The 20291-nt window shown below is 39.5% G+C and overlaps 1 protein-coding gene across 2 annotated transcripts in view; it reads left to right on the plus strand.

Annotated features, from left to right (window-relative positions):
* Window positions 1-19640, plus strand: part of LOC143693919 (bifunctional heparan sulfate N-deacetylase/N-sulfotransferase 4-like) — a 67912-nt gene extending 48272 nt beyond the window's left edge. For both annotated transcript variants that reach the window (XR_013181933.1, XM_077176784.1), the window contains one exon: window positions 1060-19640. Coding sequence is in view for 1 of the 2 variants with exons in the window: in XM_077176784.1 (XP_077032899.1) it covers window positions 1060-1182 (123 nt within the window). In the remaining variant the exon portion in view is untranslated. The remainder of the gene's footprint in view (window positions 1-1059) is intronic.
* Window positions 19641-20291: the final 651 nt, after the last annotated feature.

Genomic DNA, 20291 nt, shown 5'->3' on the forward strand with positions numbered 1-20291 from the left:
TACATAACATTTTGGTGAACATTGGCCAACCAGAGACTAAAAACATACAAATGAAATGAAAAAAAGCACAGAACCCTATTTTTGGCCTGATCCTGCACTTTCCCCCATTATGTGCAGTAGGAGCAGAAGCCTATTGGAAGGGAAAAGCATCTATACAAATTGCAGGGTTGTTTCCTTTAATTAATACATCTTTTCAAGCAATTAGTCCTAGATGTAGGCAATATTAATTGGTACTTATGTACCAAAACAACCAGTGATAACAGCTTGTATTACACCAGCACCTTCCAATTGGAATTTTGTTATTAATTATTTATTAATTAAAATAATTAGCAATGATTCATATAACCTAAGGGACATAAACATATTTTTCTTTATTTTTACATCTACAAGATTTCATACTAATATTCTTACCTACATAAAGTTTCATTTGTTTTCAGAAATAAGCATTTCCTATGCGCAAAAAAGACCCTATCTAAATACAGTCATAAAAAAACTTTAAACTGAAAAAAACCAAAAAACTTTTGGGTTTCTGACATCCAAGTCCACCTCCCATAGATACTTCTCTAGCATGCAGGCCTTAGCATTTGTAAGAGCATTAATAATACAAACTGGCCACAATTAAATAAAAAATATGCTTCAGCTAATTAAGAATTGAATTATGCTCATTTTACTTGGAAAATAATGGGTAACAAATAACATCAAGTTCTTACATGAAAGATATGAAGACATATCTTCATATTCAATTATATTTCAGATTAAAAGATGCTTTTTTACAGACCAAGACCAAATCTACTGAACAATTCAATCAACTAATATACAAAGCCACTAAATGTAATAAAAATAGTGGCTAGTATGGTCATAAAATCACAACAGCCAACACCTTTAAACTCCAGGTCTATTTCTGGCCTAAGAGAAAATTAGAGAAATGACTGAAAAAACAAGAAAGATAAACAAAGGCAGTACAATGTATATGCCCAGTATTAACCTGACCTTTTTTAATGTGCATCAGTAATGACTGATTTCTTCACTTAAAGTGGTAAAATCTCTAATTTTTTTCAGTTTCTTCCAGTGCTTCCTCTGTGCCCTTTTCCCAGGGCAGGGGCAGAGCTGTGGCCTGGAGACAGCCAGGTCACTTCTCATGGCAGAGAAGAGTTCCTGAAGCCCTGGCACCAGGCACCATGAAGCACATGTTTTACCAGAGTTACCAGGCTGCTCAGGAGCACTGTGATTCCAGAGAAATGCTCTTTGCATTCCATTCCTTTTGCTGGGGCCAGCCAAGAGGCCACGGAAGCAATGCTGAAACACACAGAGCTTTAAGTGCTTTTCAGCACTTAAAATAAATGAGATCATTTGAGTCTTTTATGAATGAGCAGAGTCCAAGGAAATTTTGTGGATCCTAATTTGCATAATTAACAGTGAAAAACCCTCAGCTGTTCACCCTCTGAGCCTTGGCAATCCAGCGAGTTGGCAGGAAATTAAAGGCCTTGCTGGAGAGGAGGGTTAGATTTTTCTGGGAAGGTTTCTGAGTAGGTTGGGGCTCAGGGACACAACCTGAGCTAGAACCTTGAGACCAAGACTGGAAACAATTTTGGAGCAGCCAGTGCTTGCGCAGTTGCTGGAAGCCGAAGAATGACAGTGCTGGAGAAGCACCCTGGATTTCTGCTAACAGAGGAAATTCTTGGTAGCATCAATTTATTTGTACTTCCAGTAAGTTCTGGATGAATTCTTTCATGATGATAGGCAGCAAAAGATTCTCCACCAGCAAACAAGGGCTGGCATCTGAGCTAACTTCCAAGAGCGGGAAGCAGGCAAAGCTTCCAGCCGAACCACCTCTGCTTGTTAGCCTTCAGAGCAGCAGGGCAGCCTGAACCATGACACTGGCCTTTAGCAGACACTGAAGAAGTCTGCAACACGATGAAGACAAGACTCTTGAAACTGGGACCATTCCACCATCAGATCAAACTCTTACTCAATGCCTAGAAGCTCATTTCTGCAGCCAAACCCTTTAAACCTAAAGCCTTTATAAAATAAACTTTTCACATATATGGCCAAGACTATTGGACTGCAGGAGCTTCATTTCTCTGATTATCTGCTGTAGAGCTGCAGAAAATGTATTTTGTGGTGTGAATGGTAGTGGCATTTTTATCAAGGAAAGAAACCTAAATTGGAAGGAAGTGAGGCTTCATCAGAAAAAGATAATCCCTACTTCACATGCTCATAAGGTGAACATGAACGAATGCACTTAGAAGTCTGATTATGCACAGCTTCAAATCTTGGGTATGTGCTCTCATGGCACAAAGGACAGCATCCTTTTGTAGACTGAAGGACTATTTTTTTAGGGCTGAGAGAGAAAAGCATTATCAAAACCTTTTTACACAGAATAACTGAGACTAACATAATGATTACAACAGCTAGAAACAATCTTAGTGAATTGAAAGAGATGGCACAGCACCTTTGGATACTTTCATTACCAGAAGTACAGCCTGCAGTCCTTCACTGCAATACCTGAATTCTTTCTCCACCAAGCATTGGGTTTTTTGGAAGTCTCATTATCAGCAGCTGAAAAAACCCCACACAGTAGATGACTTACCCTCTCTCAAGGATGCATAAGTCATCCAAATGAATAATATTGATTATTCTGTATCATCACCTGCAGTTCCTAAATTTACAACATGGGTATCAGAGAATTACAGTATTATTTTAAAGAAATGCATTATACAAATATTTGTACTACTAACCTGCATGCCCAGCCTTTAAGTGTCATAGATTCTAAGTTCAGCTGACCTTACAATTTGCTTTCTCAGTCCCCAAATAGAGACCAAACCATATACCTTGCATGCTATCCAATTATTAGCTCAGAAATGTACTTTTAATTCCACCAAATCAGTTATTTTACATAATAAGTCCCATGGTTACAACTAAACTGCCTCTAGAGAATTGAGGCCGAGCACCAGCAGACTGGCTGAGCAGTCAAGCAGCAAGAGGCCCAAGTCTGGTGTAACACTTTGCACCAGCAGGAGCTACTTACACATTTCTTTAGGTGAAGGAAACTTTCATTTTGAACAAAATAAATTGCCAATTAGATGGCAAGGCTATACACAGAGTGTCTACAGAGACTACAAACTGCAGAATTTTCTTATATGTAGAGAGAGTCATTGTATCACAGTTACAGCATGACATCCAGTTGTCCTGGAATTTTACAGAATTTCAAGTTTATATGAAGTGAAATTCTCATTTTCCCTGGGCTGTTTTGGCTGCTTTGTAGGTTGCATTGTTGCAACCCACAAAGCATTTTTGTTTGCTTGGTTTTTGTTTCTTTTCCTTTTTGAATTCAGTGCTGATTAATGTAATAGTAACTGATTCAGATAATGGTTTTAAACAATCCTTAGGAAATACTCCAGAGATGCCAGTTCTCAGTTTCAATATCCAGCACCTAAGAAGCTTTATTTAGAGAACGAAATGTGCTTTAATCAAACTGATAGAAGCACTGTGAATTTCAGATTCTATCGTACAGCATTTTGTAGCAGGAACAAAATTACTTTCTGTTGGCTGTTTCATTAGTTCTCATTACGCAGTTCTATCATACATAACTGGAAAAATCTTATTTAATCCTTACTAAATATGAGAAAGATCTCATTTAAACCACTTTAAGTTTACATCTTCTTATCAGAAGCCTTCATGTTAAAGGCACAAAGAGCTTTGATTCTAAAGAAACTGTCTGTGCATGAACACTTACATAATAAATGAGATTATTGCTACCCCAGAACTCAACATCACCAGAAATCTTTTTGGAAACTAAACTCTCAGATGTCTAATAAAATATAAAAACATCTGTGCTTTCAAAGTGGCTGTGACCTAATGTTACAGAACTAAACCAGACTGCTATTAAGTGACACATTCACTTCTATACCAGTTTCCACATCTCTGAAAATGCACTGAGTTGGCTTTAGACTGTGAGTAAAGCTGGAACTCGGTTTTTCCAGCTGTAGCCAGCTGAAGTGGCTCAGCAGGGTGCAACAGCCTGGAGCCAGCACAAGGAAGGGAGTTGGCCTGAGGACTGGGAGCAGGAATACTCCTTTCAGAGCCAGGGAACAATGCTAGCCACAGTACATGGTTTAGCCAAGGATAAAAGATCCCAGGTCAGCTTTGTCTGAGCTCACTGGAGTCGTGTGCATTTACACTGGGCACTTACCTTCAGAAACTCATACTTCTAAGAACATACAACCCAAGGGCATATACTGTGACAAGAGGAGATGCCTCTCATTCCTCAAAGTAGTCACAGGCCTTTGCTCAACAACAGCTTTTGTCAACAGCTACTTGTCCTATCAATAACCTAACCATTCTGAAAGACTGGTGGAAAAGCTTCCCCAAGAAAGCATCTCCATTCCCCTCCCTCCTATGCTATTCTGCCTCCCTTCCTTTTGCTTCTTGACCCTATGCTTTGATGATCCCATCCTGTTCCTTATATCCAACCTCCTTCCCCTTGCACCAGCTTTGGGGCTTCTCGCATCCCCCACTGACTTGTTTCAATTTCCCAAGTCTGCAGGAAAAAAACTCCCTGGAAAATTATTTACACACACATTGCTTTATCTTCCTGCCAGCTCAGTGAGTTGCACAGGGTCCCAGAGGGGTGTGCAGAAAAGCAAAACTTGTGCAATGAAGTGCCCAGAGCATGTGGGCAGCAGCCAAGGGGGGAGCTCAGTTGTGGAGACAGCAAATGCAGGGCTGGGAATGTTCCTTTTGGCAAAATGAGGTAATAATGGGCTCAGAAACACAGACAACCTGTACTTTGAAGCCAGCAGATATTTGGAATGCTGTTTGGACCAGTATACAGCAGCACCAGACATCAATCATTTAGGCTTGGTGTCTCTGCCTAAGAATTCCATGTGCCACACCACCTCTTTACCACATAACCAAAAGACAAGAACACCTAAGTCCATCCTGAATGAGGAAAAGGGAAGCTTAAATGCTTTTTGCACTTTCAACACAGGGCTTTCTTCCAATAAAAGACACCAAACAGCACTCAGTGGACTTTAGGCCAGTGTAATGACTCCAGTAAACATTAGGAAGATAAAAATCAAAGCACATATTTTACTGGATGCAACATAGTATGTTCCAAAATGACTCCTCAAGGATGCACAGAAACAGCAGATCATGTAGTGTTAAAAATGAGAAAGCAGAGAGAACTCTATCTCCCATTTTCTGAGTAGCTTCAAGCAGGCAGGCTCTCTGCAAGGCTTTTTACAACATTCAATGGCTACAAAAGCATCCTGATTCTGCTGCACCTTTTGTTCTACTCTCCTGTGTGGCTTCCTCAGCTACACATTTGTCTCCCTGCATTTCCAGTACCTCCTACACAGACAAGCTGATGGAATGGCTCCCTGTAGCTCTGACCTGTTATCCTGCCTTGGAATGAACAACAGGGTATGACATGACAAGATGAAATGGTAGAAGACCCTTCACAGTCCAAAAGTTGCCAGGGTTTATCCTCATTGCAGTCCAGGTCTGAACCCTATGACGCACTCACAGTCATGGGTTCTGTCAGTGTTAGCAGGGAAATCCCACTGATGTCACTGGAATTGCACCACACATCCCGAGCGAGGGCACAAACAGACCAGAGACTCCAGAATCCCCTGAAGAATCTCCTCAGCTTTAGACAAATGATAAGTGAAAACTCCAGGGCTTTTTCCAGATGATTTTTTCCTGCTTGTTGTGGTTTGTTTGGTTTCTGTTTTTACATAGTTATCTCCTGCAGCCCTCTTTGTTGGTCATAGACTTGCAAAATTCTCCATCTACCTCCTACTTGCCAATCAATGAAAGGGAAGCTGGAATGAGTAAGTATTCAACCCCATGTGTCTAGGTTTGTTGGGGTTTTTTATTGTTCATAAAATACATGGACAGACTTCCTAATCAATGAAAAGGTATAATTCCCTTTTCTATTTGCAGTTAGACACGCACAAGTGATATTTAGGCACAGCAATCCTTCAGGGCAAGATTCCAATCTGCTCAATGTACATGTTGCAAATCAGGTCAGGGACCTCTGGGAGAGCTGGTCACAGTTCCAACAAGCTCTGACCAAACTCCAGTGCTAACAAAGTCTGTCACTTGGAATAGCAAAGACAGCACAGCAGAAACCCTTTGAGATTGCTCCCTGTTGGTCCCCAAAGGCTGCAAAAAGGACAAGGAAGATATGCAGAGAAGTTCAATACCACAGAAAAAAACTTCTCTTTATACACCAACCTTTAAATAGCGTTACTGGGACAATGAAATTAGTTTCAACATTAATAGTGACTCTTGATTTCCAGCTTTCTATGCTATACCAATGTATCGGGCTTATGAGGCTATCATGATACTTATCCTCAGAGATAGAACTCAGATTTGTCACCCTAACCCTTATTATGTAAGGTATTTTCTGTGAGAATTTAGTTCCCTAACACACTTTTATAGATTTCTCCAGCATCCTATCCTGGAGCTTATTGTGGAAGGCAGTGTCTGCAAAAACCCTGGCTGAATTGTGGAGGTTATGCTGCTGGGATAAACAACACACTGATCACTTGTTTATTCCAACTGGTCTAAGAAGCAGAATCAAGTGCACTTGGAAGAAAACAACACCTTTAACAATCCTGTTACTTACTCCCTTTTGACCCCAGTGTGGGGGTGGAACAACTTGCTAACAAGGCTTAACGAAAAGCTACAAAACTCGACCCCAAATGACTAATGTGACATCCAGAAGCTGCTGCCACTGAAAAACACCTCTTGTGTATCTGAACTTCAGTAGATTAAAGTTAAGATTTTGATGTGAAGAGTCAGTTGCAAACCTTCTGGTTGTTTTTTTTAGAACCTTATCATGGATGCACACAGAAAAGCCTAAATCTCTGTTTCAGTGTTAGCAAATGGTACATGAGATGGCTCTAGCTGGCATATTACAATAAGGGATTCTAATTCCTCAAATTCATATGGAAAAGGCTACTAATGTTAATGCAAGAGGTTAGAAGCCTAATTTAATAAATGAGATTAATAATGTGGTATTAAGGACAGAAGTCAGAGTGTTGTCTACATGAGCTTTGTTTGGTTAGTGAAGAGGCAGATACTGGAAGGACTCTGCTTCGTAGACTGAGGCTTCCCTATAGGATGCCATCAATGACAGCCTGCAACTGCTTCCTTTGCTTCATTTACTATAAAAGGAATGTAGATGACAAGCTCAGATATTGATATAATACATGCCTACACTTGGGCAGCTGAATCCTGTCTTAATGTCGCAAAAAGTTTTGGAAAAAGTGTATAATCAAGATTTTTTGCCTTTACGTTTATACCACTGAGATTTCATGGTTTGCCTTGATATACAATCAGAATTGGTTGTTGAAGGGATAGCTTTCATATATTCAAATAATTCTAATTATAAAAAAATTGTTAGCATGGGTTTGGATTAAAAACAGTTTGAAGGCCATAAATTAAGACTGTGGCTGAATACCAGGCATGGAGCAAGAAGGGACATGGAACCTGGAACAGCCCACATACCTGGTTGTGATTAATTTTGTCACTAGGCAGCTGGAAATAAGCAGCAATACTATTTCAACCAATCTGCTCATAATATTAAGTTTCAGTGAAATTGAAAGTCTAATGTGGATTAAAGGAAACATTATTAGGGAAATGAAAGAAAATAGGCAAGAGTTCCCCCAGGAAAATATGATTCAGACTGGAATACGTGCAAGCTAATAGCTGGAGAATCAAAATCCAATATAAGGGTAATTCAAGAGATGTGAAAATTTGGAAATCAGTAATTTTGAAATAAACCTTAGGGTGACAGGGGAAAGATAATTAGGGCTCTATTCATCGTGGGGTGTGTAAGTCTGAAAAGTTAATGCAATTTTATGCTACAGACACATACACATTATACAAACCACAAAGAGCTAACAGTCTGCTCTCCAGAGCCTGGCTACACCTGACACGTTGCCTTGGGTTCTAAGGAAGTTGTTACTATGACTTAGAAGAGCAAATTATGACACTTAATCTCAATGTTTTTTTAACAACTAGGTTCTGATTAAATTTCTCAGCAGTTTTATGAGGGTTTTGTCAACTTTAATAAGCTGCACACTAGATAAAACAGAATGACTGCATGATCCATAATGACTAACCAAGTTTTCCATCTGATTTTAGTCTATTTTGAAAGTTTTCCAGGCCTAATTCAAACTTTGCCAATTAACAGCTCCATAAGCAATGAATTCTACACACTACATCATCTTCCTTTCTAAAGACACTGCTTAGTTACTGGTCATGTGCATCTGAGATACTGGCGCCTGACCGGTAGGCTGTGATGTTACAAATTTCAATGTTTTTTTTTTAAAGTATGCTGACATTCAGTCCACTAACATATTGGTTAAGCAGAGCCCACTGTGTTATTATTTCCTCATTGCTCTACCTGTGCTAGCAATCCAACTACTGTAGTCAGTACTTCAAAAGTCCTTGCTCTTATCATTGGGAATTTCAGAAATTGCTATTATCATATGGGAATTAAATAGTAAAATTTGAAACTGTCTTTCAAAATAATTTGAAGTGAGACTTGCCAAGTTCATAAGCTCAGGGTGCTTGTTTGTAAGAATTTGAATCCCTGGAGCCAAGCTGGCTGTGCATTTTAACATGTCACTGATTTTCTCTCTGCAGAAAGGATGCTTCAGTTTGGATCCGCAGCCTCTACCCACACATATTTGAAAAGTAGATGATTGTAATTTTCTAGCTTAAGAGGAGTTCTATAAATACAGCCCAACATTCAGTTCTACTAAAGATGATGCGTCTGGAAGAACTATATGCACAAGTGTTCTGCTACTGTGAGTGAGTCTTGCTGGGAAAATGGCACCAAAACTCGTATTTCTTCCATAGCTTGCCCATGTGTCATTAGAAGCCATTTCAGAAAAGAATTGTTCCATGAAAAACAAATGCACCACACAATCAAGCTTAAAAGAAATTGTGAAATCAGCAATTGGTTGTGAGGTAAGCCAATGGTGATGTAAAGTGAGACAGGGATTTTTTATCTCTGCTATACTTCCATTGAAGCAGGGTATTACACTGCACTAGGAAAGAGAGCTGAAGCAGCACTCACCACAACACTGCCCACTGTGTGGCCAGAACAAACCTCCTCCTGTACCATCACCTCACAGACATATTTTTGTGTCCCACAGAGCGGCACAGCTCCAGTGAGCATAACTTGCCAGCTAAAATCCTAACTGCCTCTTAAAAGGTTAACTGCGTCAGTGACACTAAAAAAAATGCTGCTGATGAAAAAGAAAACCTAAACCCACTTCCTTACCCAGGATATATCAGCTCTAATGAACATGTTGTTAATGTTGTTGCATTTATTTGAGGAAACTGAGCTGGCTAATTGCACAAAATGTAAGGAATGATATTTAGTGAAGATGATCATAAGTAAGGTAAAACCCTTTAATCAAATTTACTTTCCTTCCTCCATATTTTGAGGAGAAAAATCAGTTGGGTTTTTTTTTCTTACTTTTCTGCCTTTAAAAAACTCTGGTAGAAGCTAAGAAGAGGTTTCCTTCAGTATTCAGAGGACGCATTTTGTCAGCTAACTCCAGATCATGGATATTTCAAGGCATTTTCTAAATAGAATTCAACAGTCAGGGCTCTTGTTCATCCCCATCAATGTTGATAGACTCTTCTATTTCAAAATGGTTAAAATCTTCCAATTTAATGTCTTTGGGCCATGAAGTGATTCAGGTGAAAATGTGAAAATTCAGAAGTGATGAAACATGATGACTGCATAGCTAGTGCTGCTGTAGAAGAATGCCAGCCAAGAGGCGCTTCCCTAGGCTTTTCTATTGTGCCATCCTGGCTGGCAACCTCTCCTGATGAGGAAAACAATAATGTAAAAAGGGCAAAAACCCTGCAGTATTTCCATCCTGATTACCTGACACTGCAGATTACAGCACACTAGTCAGACAGCTAGCATAAGCATGTTTGAAAATAAGAAAACTTGTACAGACCACTAAGGCTTTGTCTTGCTCTCAAGCACATTGTTTCATTCGATCCAGTTAAATAAATAAGTACACTTGATCAAGAGCCCTTTTGTTGCCGCTTCCCAAAAGCAGCTGAGACAAGGCAGAAGTGCCCATTTCCATATGCAGACTATGGCAGGGGTGGCTGCACAAGCCCATGCCCCTAAATGCTGATTACCCCAGAGCCCAGGGAAAAGCAGAGCCAGGCTCATCAGCATGCAGGTGTCAGTCAGGCATGCCTGGCTCTCTGTGCCTGCCAGCACAGGGCCCCACAGGGGCCAGCACAGGGGCAAAGGGCCCCACTGCTCCAGGCAGGGGAATCAGCAGCCCCTAATGCTTGGCAAATATGCTGGAGAAGAATCTTGCCAAGCCAATTATTGACTAAGATCTCTTCAGATGGTTCTTGGCAATGATTTATTAAACAAGTTTGGTGTTCATCTCCAGCAGGATGTTTCCAAGCAAAATTTTGTGTCTAACTGAAAACAGATGCTTCATAGGAATGTTTCAGGAGAAAGCTCTCTTTGTTTTTATTTCATGGAACAAATTTGGGGCATATTGAGCGGAATGGAGACAGCTTCTTAAAAGATATCCGGGAAATTAAAGCATCCAGATTGGCCAATTCCCAAAGTGGGTTTCTGCTTGGCATATCTTTTCCCTGACAGGGGGAGCAGTCCTTGCAGAATAGCTGGGCTGCTGCCACAGCCTCCCTGTCTGACCTGTTCCTATTCATCACTTGCAAGTTCACACAAAATCCCACAAGCAGTGATCAACCACACACACAATCCATTTTTTTCCTCCACTATCTGAACTTTTCACCAAGTCCCCTCAACAAAGCCAGGACAATGGATGGCGAGGCTTTCACTGTGTGTGGAAATAACCTGGCCAAGAGCTCAGGTTATGTCTGCCTTAAAAACATTTCTTCAGTACTAGAGAAGCTCTAACTGGTGATATCCACCATCTTCACACTACCAAGATGCTCTTCACATCTGCTTTTCAGTGTTTCTACACCTTTCATTCACATATACATACTCACAATATGCGCAACACAGTGCAAGTGGAAGCAAGGTTGCTCCTTTTGCTCTCTGAGAGGAGAGGAAAACCTAGGCTCAAAAGAAAAACGTGTGACAGCCTAAGTGATACATCCTTTCCATTTATCATCTTGTGTTGGCGTTGAAAAGAAAGCTGATGCATGCCCAAGTCACACTTCAAAATTGTTTGGGAAGGTGTTTGTCAGGTCTAAGCCAGGCTGAGTCTTTTTGTCAATGTAACAGCAGAGGTCAATCAGATACAGATATAGAAATGTTTGAATCATCAGAAAAGTCCAGCACCGCAAATACATTCAGGAAAACAACAGAAACTCATCAGTTCACTTCAATCTCTTTTCTTCCCAGCTGGATACAGGACAGAGAGACCCACTCGTGGGCGCCGGTTTCACTGTCTTAGTATGCAAAGGTAAACAGCAAATGACTGAAACAAAAGGCTAGGCCAGGTACACCCCCTTCCCCCAGCTCCTAAGTCTCATTTAATCTCTTCTCTGTCTTCATTTTACAACAGCAAGTTGACAAACAAAGCTCGGCTGCATGAGACAGACTTCAGCTTGTAAATCCTTTTCACCAAAGCACAAGCATTTCTTTGATATTTCTAATAGTCCCTGCCTGATCTCTCAGAGAAAAAAACTGAGGTTTCCTTTGTACTTGTGTTTTGGTTCACTGCATCTTTACCTGAACATACCCTGTCCTCCAGTGCATCAGGTGAGATGCTTGCAGAGCCTGAAATGCACAGAGAACCTCAGGGCCCATGCTGTATTTTACACTCCCTTATAGCTGTGAAAGTAAGTACACACAAACTTACATTTCCTAAGCAGTCTTCTGGCTAACAGAGCCTGTCCTGACTTATTCAAGGGTTACTATTTGAGGCTTTTTCTTTTGTAGTGATGTATATTTCTTTAGGCTCTAGTACAAAGAATGCACAATATTTAGCCACATATAACACAAAAGCTAAATCATTCTTGCATGTCAGCAACAGCAACATAATTTAGTTATGAGAATAACTGCTAGTAAGTGTCCATACAATACAGTGAGTGACGTATAAGCAAACATACGTACCATGGTTCGTTTTGCAAGAACTGCAGTCTTTTCCTATTCTCCTTTTCTATTGCATTGCTAGCTAACAATAATAATTCGCTTTTTGAGTTGTGTTGTTAAAGTGTGGTGGTGGAAGAAGGTGTGTCAATTAATGTCAAATTCAGCTGAGAAATGTGATGATTAAATGGTCAGCAGCAGGTGAGGATTATGAAAAGTGGTAAAACCCGCAATAGGAGCCACATTTAATAGCAACTTTCTGGCACAGGAATAAACATGAGCATGTTGCTGAGGTTTCCAAGTACAATTTAGTTTGACCTTGAATTAAGCACCAATCTCTGCAAGGTAACTTAATTACCTTTTCCCTAGGATGATCATGTAAGGTAGGCAGTATTGTTTGTGTGAGGTAGTTGTTAACTATATAGGCATTAGAAAAATATGCAGATAATGGTGAGAACAGAAAATGTATCTGCTCTATTCTCCTGATTGACTATTTTTTTCCTAATGGTCAGTTATGCAAGTGTCCCACAGGAATCTTTCACAGTAATTTTGCTACAACGAACATAGTCAGCTCAAAAGACTTTTTCTTTCCTACCCCAAGGAGCAATAAAAATGAGAGATGACAGAGTTGCTAGGTCACCTTACCCTTTATTCTACTCTACACTTAAGACTATGTTCCATACAGTTATATTTATTACTGGTCTGCTACTGAAAGAATTTTTCTGATCACTGTAATCCCATGGGAGGGAAGTGGACAACAAATTATTTACTTCAGATGATGATCTAGTTTATTCTCCTTGGTAAAACAAAACATTCACATAAATACATTCACATCAACAATTTCAGTCAGAAGAGACCATGATTTTACAAAGTGGTTGTTTGAAGCTGTTCCCATTCTGCTGATTTTTAGATCTGTTTGTGGGGGTTTTTGTTTTTTGTTTTTTTTTTTTTTTTTAAAGCAAGGTCAAGGAGATGGTAAATGTGAAATCAACAAATTATAACAAACTTTTCCTTTAAAAATACTCCTTTGCCTTTCAGTAATAGACATCATTAATCCCTCTTACTGATTTTCAGCCAAACACTAAAATCATAAATACATAAAACCTATTCCAAATTGCCCTTGTGCCAAAACTGAGAAACACTTTACTTTAGAGCTCAACTTTGAACAACTCAAAAAATTAAAACTCACCTTTAATTCATAATTTATTTATTTGAACTGGTATGGGTTTCTTTCGCATAACACTTGCTAAAATTTAAACAACATTTTTTAAGCAGAAAGTACTCAATACAGACCACGGAAGAATGCTCTCAAACTGCTGGTTGCAAACAAAGCTGTTAAGATGGGCCATTAATGCCATCAACTCAGTGACAACAGAACAACATTAAAAATCTCAAAATATACCATTTGAGGTAAATGCTCCAGGGACCTGCTAAGCTGGAGTTCTGCACTAATGAAGTTGTTAAAACTAGTTTGAATAATAGGCTATTATCTTCTTCCAAAGCTTTGGAAATCTCAAATGAACCCAAATACTGAAACCATTACTTCACTTGCAGCAGAAATTCCAAGCTGAAGATTACCAAAGCTATCTGTATTTTTTAGCATCTCAGGCCTAATGTGGTCCATAGATTTGCTGATGGCTCTAGAAAAAATAAGTGCCAATGGAGTGCTGAGTCGGAACTAAATGATAGAGTGAGAAAGGAGTAATAAAGCTGTGATGAAACACAAACCCAGATGGGCATCAGCTGCTTCAGCCACAGGAGAATCAACCACTACACCACAAATACTTGCAAATCCTCTCTAGGATTCTGAAGTTTAATAACTCAGTTTTGCACATAGTTCTAAGGTGGGGGATGGAAACTGTGAGAAACCTACAAACCAAACTAAAGGAGAAAGGAAGTATTTTATTGAACTGAACAGAAACTGAGGTTGTCCTTTTAGATCATAGTTGCCATTAGAGAGATAAAAGCTACTTCATTGAAGAACCTGAAAATCTGTTTGGCTCATTATAACTGAAACTCCATACTGAGGTGCATGTTTTAGCTCTGAGATCCGCAAATTACAGAAAACAAAAGCAGCTCAGGTATTTGGAAGCTGTAATTTGCTTGCAACTGAACTAGCTCTGAATGGTCCCAGTCAGAATCTGGGCCCCAATATTCACATATTTCCCCATCCATTTAAAATAAATTCTCTAAATTTCCTTCCAAAACAACTGTTACATATTCTGTGTCATCTCCCTTAACTTGATATTCAGCACAGGCAACCTTACTTGGCTTCCAAATGCCTGTGGACTGCAGATGTTGGATTGTAAATTTTCCCTTTACACTATATATGTACTATTAGATCTTGTCAGGGGTCGGGCTCCGTGTGTTGGCAGCTGGTTGGAGAAAGCTGGAATTTCTGGTACAGTCAGACAACTCTCCAGCTGAATGAAATGGTATTGACAGTTACTGATTCAAGATCTGAAGACATCTAAGAAAACAGGAACTTATCCAGGTCACAACTTAAGAGTCACCCAAGTACCTTTCAAAAACATTTAACAATAATTTCTAATTTGAATCTTACTCCGCCACAAGTGTTATTCATCAATGGGACTTTTTCAGAATTAAATAATAAACAGGGATTTAGCTTTGCAGGGGAATTAAAGCCAGCAGACTCTCACAATAATGTTCGAAGGAACAAAATATGTGATGAACGAAAAGAGCTAGTGAAGATTTGTATCAACTTGTGCTGTCTTATCCCAAAACCTGAGATTTTCCTCTTTTATTTGACAGAGATTAGTAACCAAACCAAAAGAAAAATTAAGTAAGAAGTTAAGAAACTTCAAAGGAAGTGTGCTGCACAAACCTCAAAGCAGAGGTTGAAGGAACTTCCCTTGCACCACAGTTTGATGAGAACTCAATTAACAGAATGCCCAGTTAGTAACAGCATCTGCACATCCAATTGCGTTGACATTGAACAACTCGGTATACTGCCCTACCATTCAAGGGGGTTCACAACTACGGATTTTCTTCTCAGTCCCCCCAAATAAATATAATTTCTGGTCCCAGTCCATGACATTACCATTCTGTTACAGTAACAGTAACCTGGAGCTCAGAACAAGGTAGTACACATGATTTTTGTAGTTGCAGTATGGGTTTAAGTATCCACAGTTTAACATAAGTAAACTACAATGTGGTAATTGCTCAAAGGCTTGCAATCCAACTTATGGGAGGCTTTCTAGGCTACTTTCTGCCACTTCTGGCTGTTTTATCCTCATTATTAGAACATATCAATAGCTGTCTAACATCCCCATGCCCACAGACTTCCAACAAAGCTATAAAGACCCATTCAGAGAGAACCAGCTATATTTATGTTACATACAGCCCAGGGGGTTCTTAAGGCAAGAGCCACTTAATTCCTGAAATATTCTGAGATAAAGATGCCTCAATAGCATCTTTATCTGCTACCTGCTTGTAGTGAAATGAGGGAGCAGTGTCTAATTTCTTACACAAATGGATGGGGAATTTAGATGCTGAGTATTTCTGAATGTGCTGGGTAAAGCCAAGCTGATGTGAGGGACCAAACTTTTACTAACTTCAAGAGCAGAACATTTATTCCTCTGCATCTGCCTGCATTCTTGTGTCATTTATCCATCACCATGCTTTAATTGTTCTTGTCCCTCAGATGACAAACACATGGCCAAAACATACATGTACGTAAGTATAAATGTACATTATTTTTCTTTTAACCTAATTTCCTTCCTCTCAGTCATTAAGTAACTCTAAATTATTTTAAAGTTTATCATACACTTCTGCAGAAACATCAACAGCCTTTTATCTTTCCCATGTTCAGCTTATGCCATAGACCCTTATCTAACTCAATTTAATTCCACTGTTTGGGACAATGATGGGTAGGAGTAACACCACCCCTAAAGTGTCTTCCCTCTGCTTTCAGGAAGTGAACCTTTTTACACAAGGATCATCTTCCTGTTGCATAAAAAAAATTCATTTGTAAGAAGGTGTAAATCAGGAAGAAGTGGTCACTGTGAAATTTTAAATATATAAGACTTACACATATGCATTAGAAATTAGATTTAACAACCATTCTGACTCATTTAAGATCATAATATCCCACTGAACATTGTAATGAGAAAATAGTGAGGATTCAATAGAGAACACAGGAATTTCCTCAGTAAATGTGATAATTTCTGGCACATTGCTTGAATAGAATAGTCCCAGGACATGGAGCAGGAGAGCATCAGCAAAATGTAAAGGCAAAGAGAAAGAGAAGGAAACAGGTACACACAAGAGCAGCTTTAGAGATAATGCAGCTGTGGTGTTCCCACTTCTATAAGCATCATTCTTGCTAACATTCAATTCCCCATTCTAAACTTGGTAGAGGGCAATGACAACGTCTGGCCCAGCGCACCAGGGCTGGGCATGCAGCATGACACGCCTGCTGCCCTTCCCCACATGTGGTGCTTTGGCAGAAGAATCCTCTTCCTGACACCCTGCAAAGCCCTTTCAAGCACAAATCAGAAGTGCAAGCATCTATTTCTAAAACTGTATTTATCTCACCTCTTCACACCCAATTCAAATCCCATAAAACTGTTGCATGCTCAGGTAAAAATTACATTGGAGCTCTGGCCCCAGAGGTCAGCAGCATTTCTGAAGGCAACACATAGAGGATATACAGGATTTTTCATTTCAGAAGCTGAAACAACCAATAAATAATAATAAAAACAAAACTCATTTAAACACAGGCAAAATAGAACATGTTTCGAAGTGAAGGACCTGCAGGGGGCTTTACAACACAAAAAGCTGAGGCTAGCTGACTGCCTCATGTCATGTCATGATATGTTATCTTTTACACACATTAATTCTGCTAACCAGTGCCAAGGGATTTTCACAGCCATTTAAGCACCTCCAAGGTGACACCTAAGAGGAATTACATTTCACATCAATAACTAAGTGTAAAAGCACATAAAAACGTGTGTGGATATGTGCTAAAATGCACTGTCACAGGATCCTTTAAAGTTCTTTAAATCCAGCCCTTGCTCTTCATCTACCTAATACACTAGTAATTTATATCTTTTTAATCAAGGTTCTCCACTCTATAGAACGAAAAAAGGAAAAAAAATAATCAGCATGGAAATGAAGTAGAAAATTATGCATGAAGGACTAAGTTGTTCTTGCAAAGACTATACTATGGCTGTGCAGTGTACAGCTTTTTATAATGTGGGTTAAAATGTGGTTCTCCAAGTACTTTTGGATTTCCCATTGACAAATGATTCCGGTTCTATCAATCTGAACAGACCTTTCCCAGTTTCCTGGCTGCTTTTCTTTGTTTTCTGTTTTTTCTACCTTCCACTTCCCATACTGCTGCAGTGGTGATCTACTTGCAGTCCAGAGAAAAAGGAGGTGTCCCTTGGAGACCAGCTGTCAGCACCATGATGAGAGCAATGGGAGGGCTCACAGAGACACAACGGGTTCACACCAACACCCTGGAGAAACTCCTCAGTTAGAGCTGACTTAACACTAGGCAGTTAGAAACATTTATTACAAGTTATATATATGTCCTAATTTCTATGTACTTTATATCATATTAAAACACCATGACTTATTTTAATAATTGGGTTATAACAAATTGAAGCTACTGAACTGCACGATGTTTATAAGTATTAATTACAGTTGTTTTTTCTGGCATACCTTTAAAAAAAATTCATTATAAATTGCTTAACATTCTGCGGGCTTTGAACAGCTTGGGCAACAGTCCACAAAAACTGGTTTAGGAAGTTTAAAAAATAAAAGGTTCAGCTTTTTCCAAAAACAAAACCAGAGAAAATATCTAAGTTTAACAATTACAAACAAGGAAACAAACTTACAAGTGCTTAGTTAAGGAGCTTTCCAGCATTCATACTTTTGCAATGTGCAGTGGATTACTTTTTATTGCTAAATTACTGGCAAAGATTCAGGAATTATGGATGCTTATTGACGTCCAACAAATCTGCCCAATTTTCACTGAATTGCAGTCTCTGAAACTGCCATTTGCAAATATTCAGTGATAAATAATTAAAGACTGGCAAGGAAATTCTCAGATGAGCCCGTAATGATACCAGCACTCAGAATGAGTTGAGAAGATAAACCTGTTAACATTTGAGAAACACTCTGATGCTGCGATAAGGAACTGCACAGAAAGCCCCTGAGACCAGGATTAAATCTGTAAGTGTGATATTAGGGCACTGCGTAGTAAATAGAACTGTGCACCGCACATTGAACACTAAAAAATGACTGAATTTCCCCACATTCACTGGCAGGTATCTGTGGGCTGCCTAGAAGGAGCACCATAGAAAGAAGAGGTACATACTGATACAGGAGACAGAAATAAGGGTTTGGTAAATTTCATACACAGAAGTGCCCGACTAAATTCAGAGATTCAAGACTGTGACTCTGTACTTCAACTCTTGAGGGCTTGCCTTTGCCAGCCCAATCCCTGAGTGTTATTGAACCACAGGGGTTTTTTCTCTCTCTGATGGAGCAGTGTCATCACTGCACCTGAGCAGCCCAGAACTGCTCTTACTGCACTTACAGCTGTGGCTGAGCTTCTTGCATGCTTGTACAGATTTATTGACTGCACATTCTGTTCCCTACCAGATCCTTGACCTATTGTACACTACAAATTTATTTTTCCTGGCAGCCAAAAGGGAATGATTAAACCAGGCGAAGTGATTACAATACTATATTAATGTATTAAAAATAGCTTAAATACTTCTATCTAGGATGCCTCCCAATGTTTATATTCATACCTGTACCTGTGTTATTTCTTGTTTTGTGCTGAGACACCAAGTCTAGCCAAACAGAAGATGTCCAATTGTCAAGGCTTTTTTACTTTAGCCCAAATTGAACTTCTTAAGCAGTACAGATAGATATGAGCCACTATTTCTCCAAACTTACATCTCCTTTCTTTATATAAACATCTGTTGATTCAATTACAAATGTCTCAAGCAGGTTTCTTCAGCTATCAACCAGACATGCAAACATGATTAAAAAAAAAAATAAATCCATTTGCCTTTGAGGAAGAGCATGGCAGCATATACAGAAACCCACACCTCTGGAGCTACTCCATGCACACCTCAGGAGGGTCTTCAACTGGAAAAATAGTGTAAGAATCAGGTGCTTCCTGAGAAAACTGCAGGTAGAGTCAAAGCATTCATTCTCTGATCAGGGAAAGAGAAAGCTCTCTGTCTGCATCTTCAATATAGGGATGGTGCTGAAGGATAAAATGTATATCTTAACCTTAAGCCCAATAATTTTAGACAAAGACAAAAAACAAAAGCACTATTTTATGTATGTACCTTTGTAATTCATTATAATTCTGGGCAGCCTTTTTGATTCTCTTACTGGGGCAGTTAAAGAAGGAAGGGCTTTCAAAGCTTTTCATTAAAAGAAACTTGTGTGATAGAAATTATTCAATAAGCGTGCTGTTCCGTACAAGAGAAACCAGTTAATGGAAGACACAAATTGTTTAGTTTACTGTCTGGAACAAGAGAATAAACAAAACTAACACAGATCAGCTGGGACTTCCATGCGCCTTCAGATTTCATTCTTCTGGAGAGAATATTCCTCTGAAGATATTTGCCATGTTTGCCTGATGAGTTAGGGTAAACAGATGAGGACTGGCCTAAATGAAAACAGTGTGGCACAAATGACAGAGCAGCTCCCAAGCTAGCAAAGCATCTAGCAGATATTCACTGTTCTCTGGAAGCTAAAGGCTGCCCTTGACAATTTGTGTTCCTGTGCATTTTCCCAGCTATTGGTACCCTCCTCTTGCCTCCTGGTCTTTGGTTCTGGGATCTAGAAACTGGAGCTCATCTCCAGGGCCTTCGTGGCAGGTACCACCCAGAGCTCACCAGCAGAGTTGACAGCATCACTTGATCTCCTTCAAACCCTTGAACACGACTCATGCTGTAGTACCTCGGCTGCTCCCTGGCTCCTTCCCTCACATCTCTGCTGGGACAGTAACCTACTTTCCAATCCATCCTTTTATTTCCACAAATTCTCAGCTTTCATTCATCCCCTTCCACATTTCTCATCCCTCTCTTAATTTCTTTTGTATGATAAAAATAAAAGTGAACTACTTGACAAGTAGAAAAGCTACTCTCACAACCCTAATTGCCTCAATAAGGTCACATAATTGTCTCAGCCACAAATTCACCTCAATCCA

The sequence above is a fragment of the Agelaius phoeniceus genome, chromosome 4, assembly GCF_051311805.1.
Source record: "Agelaius phoeniceus isolate bAgePho1 chromosome 4, bAgePho1.hap1, whole genome shotgun sequence".
Lineage (NCBI taxonomy): Eukaryota > Metazoa > Chordata > Aves > Passeriformes > Icteridae > Agelaius > Agelaius phoeniceus.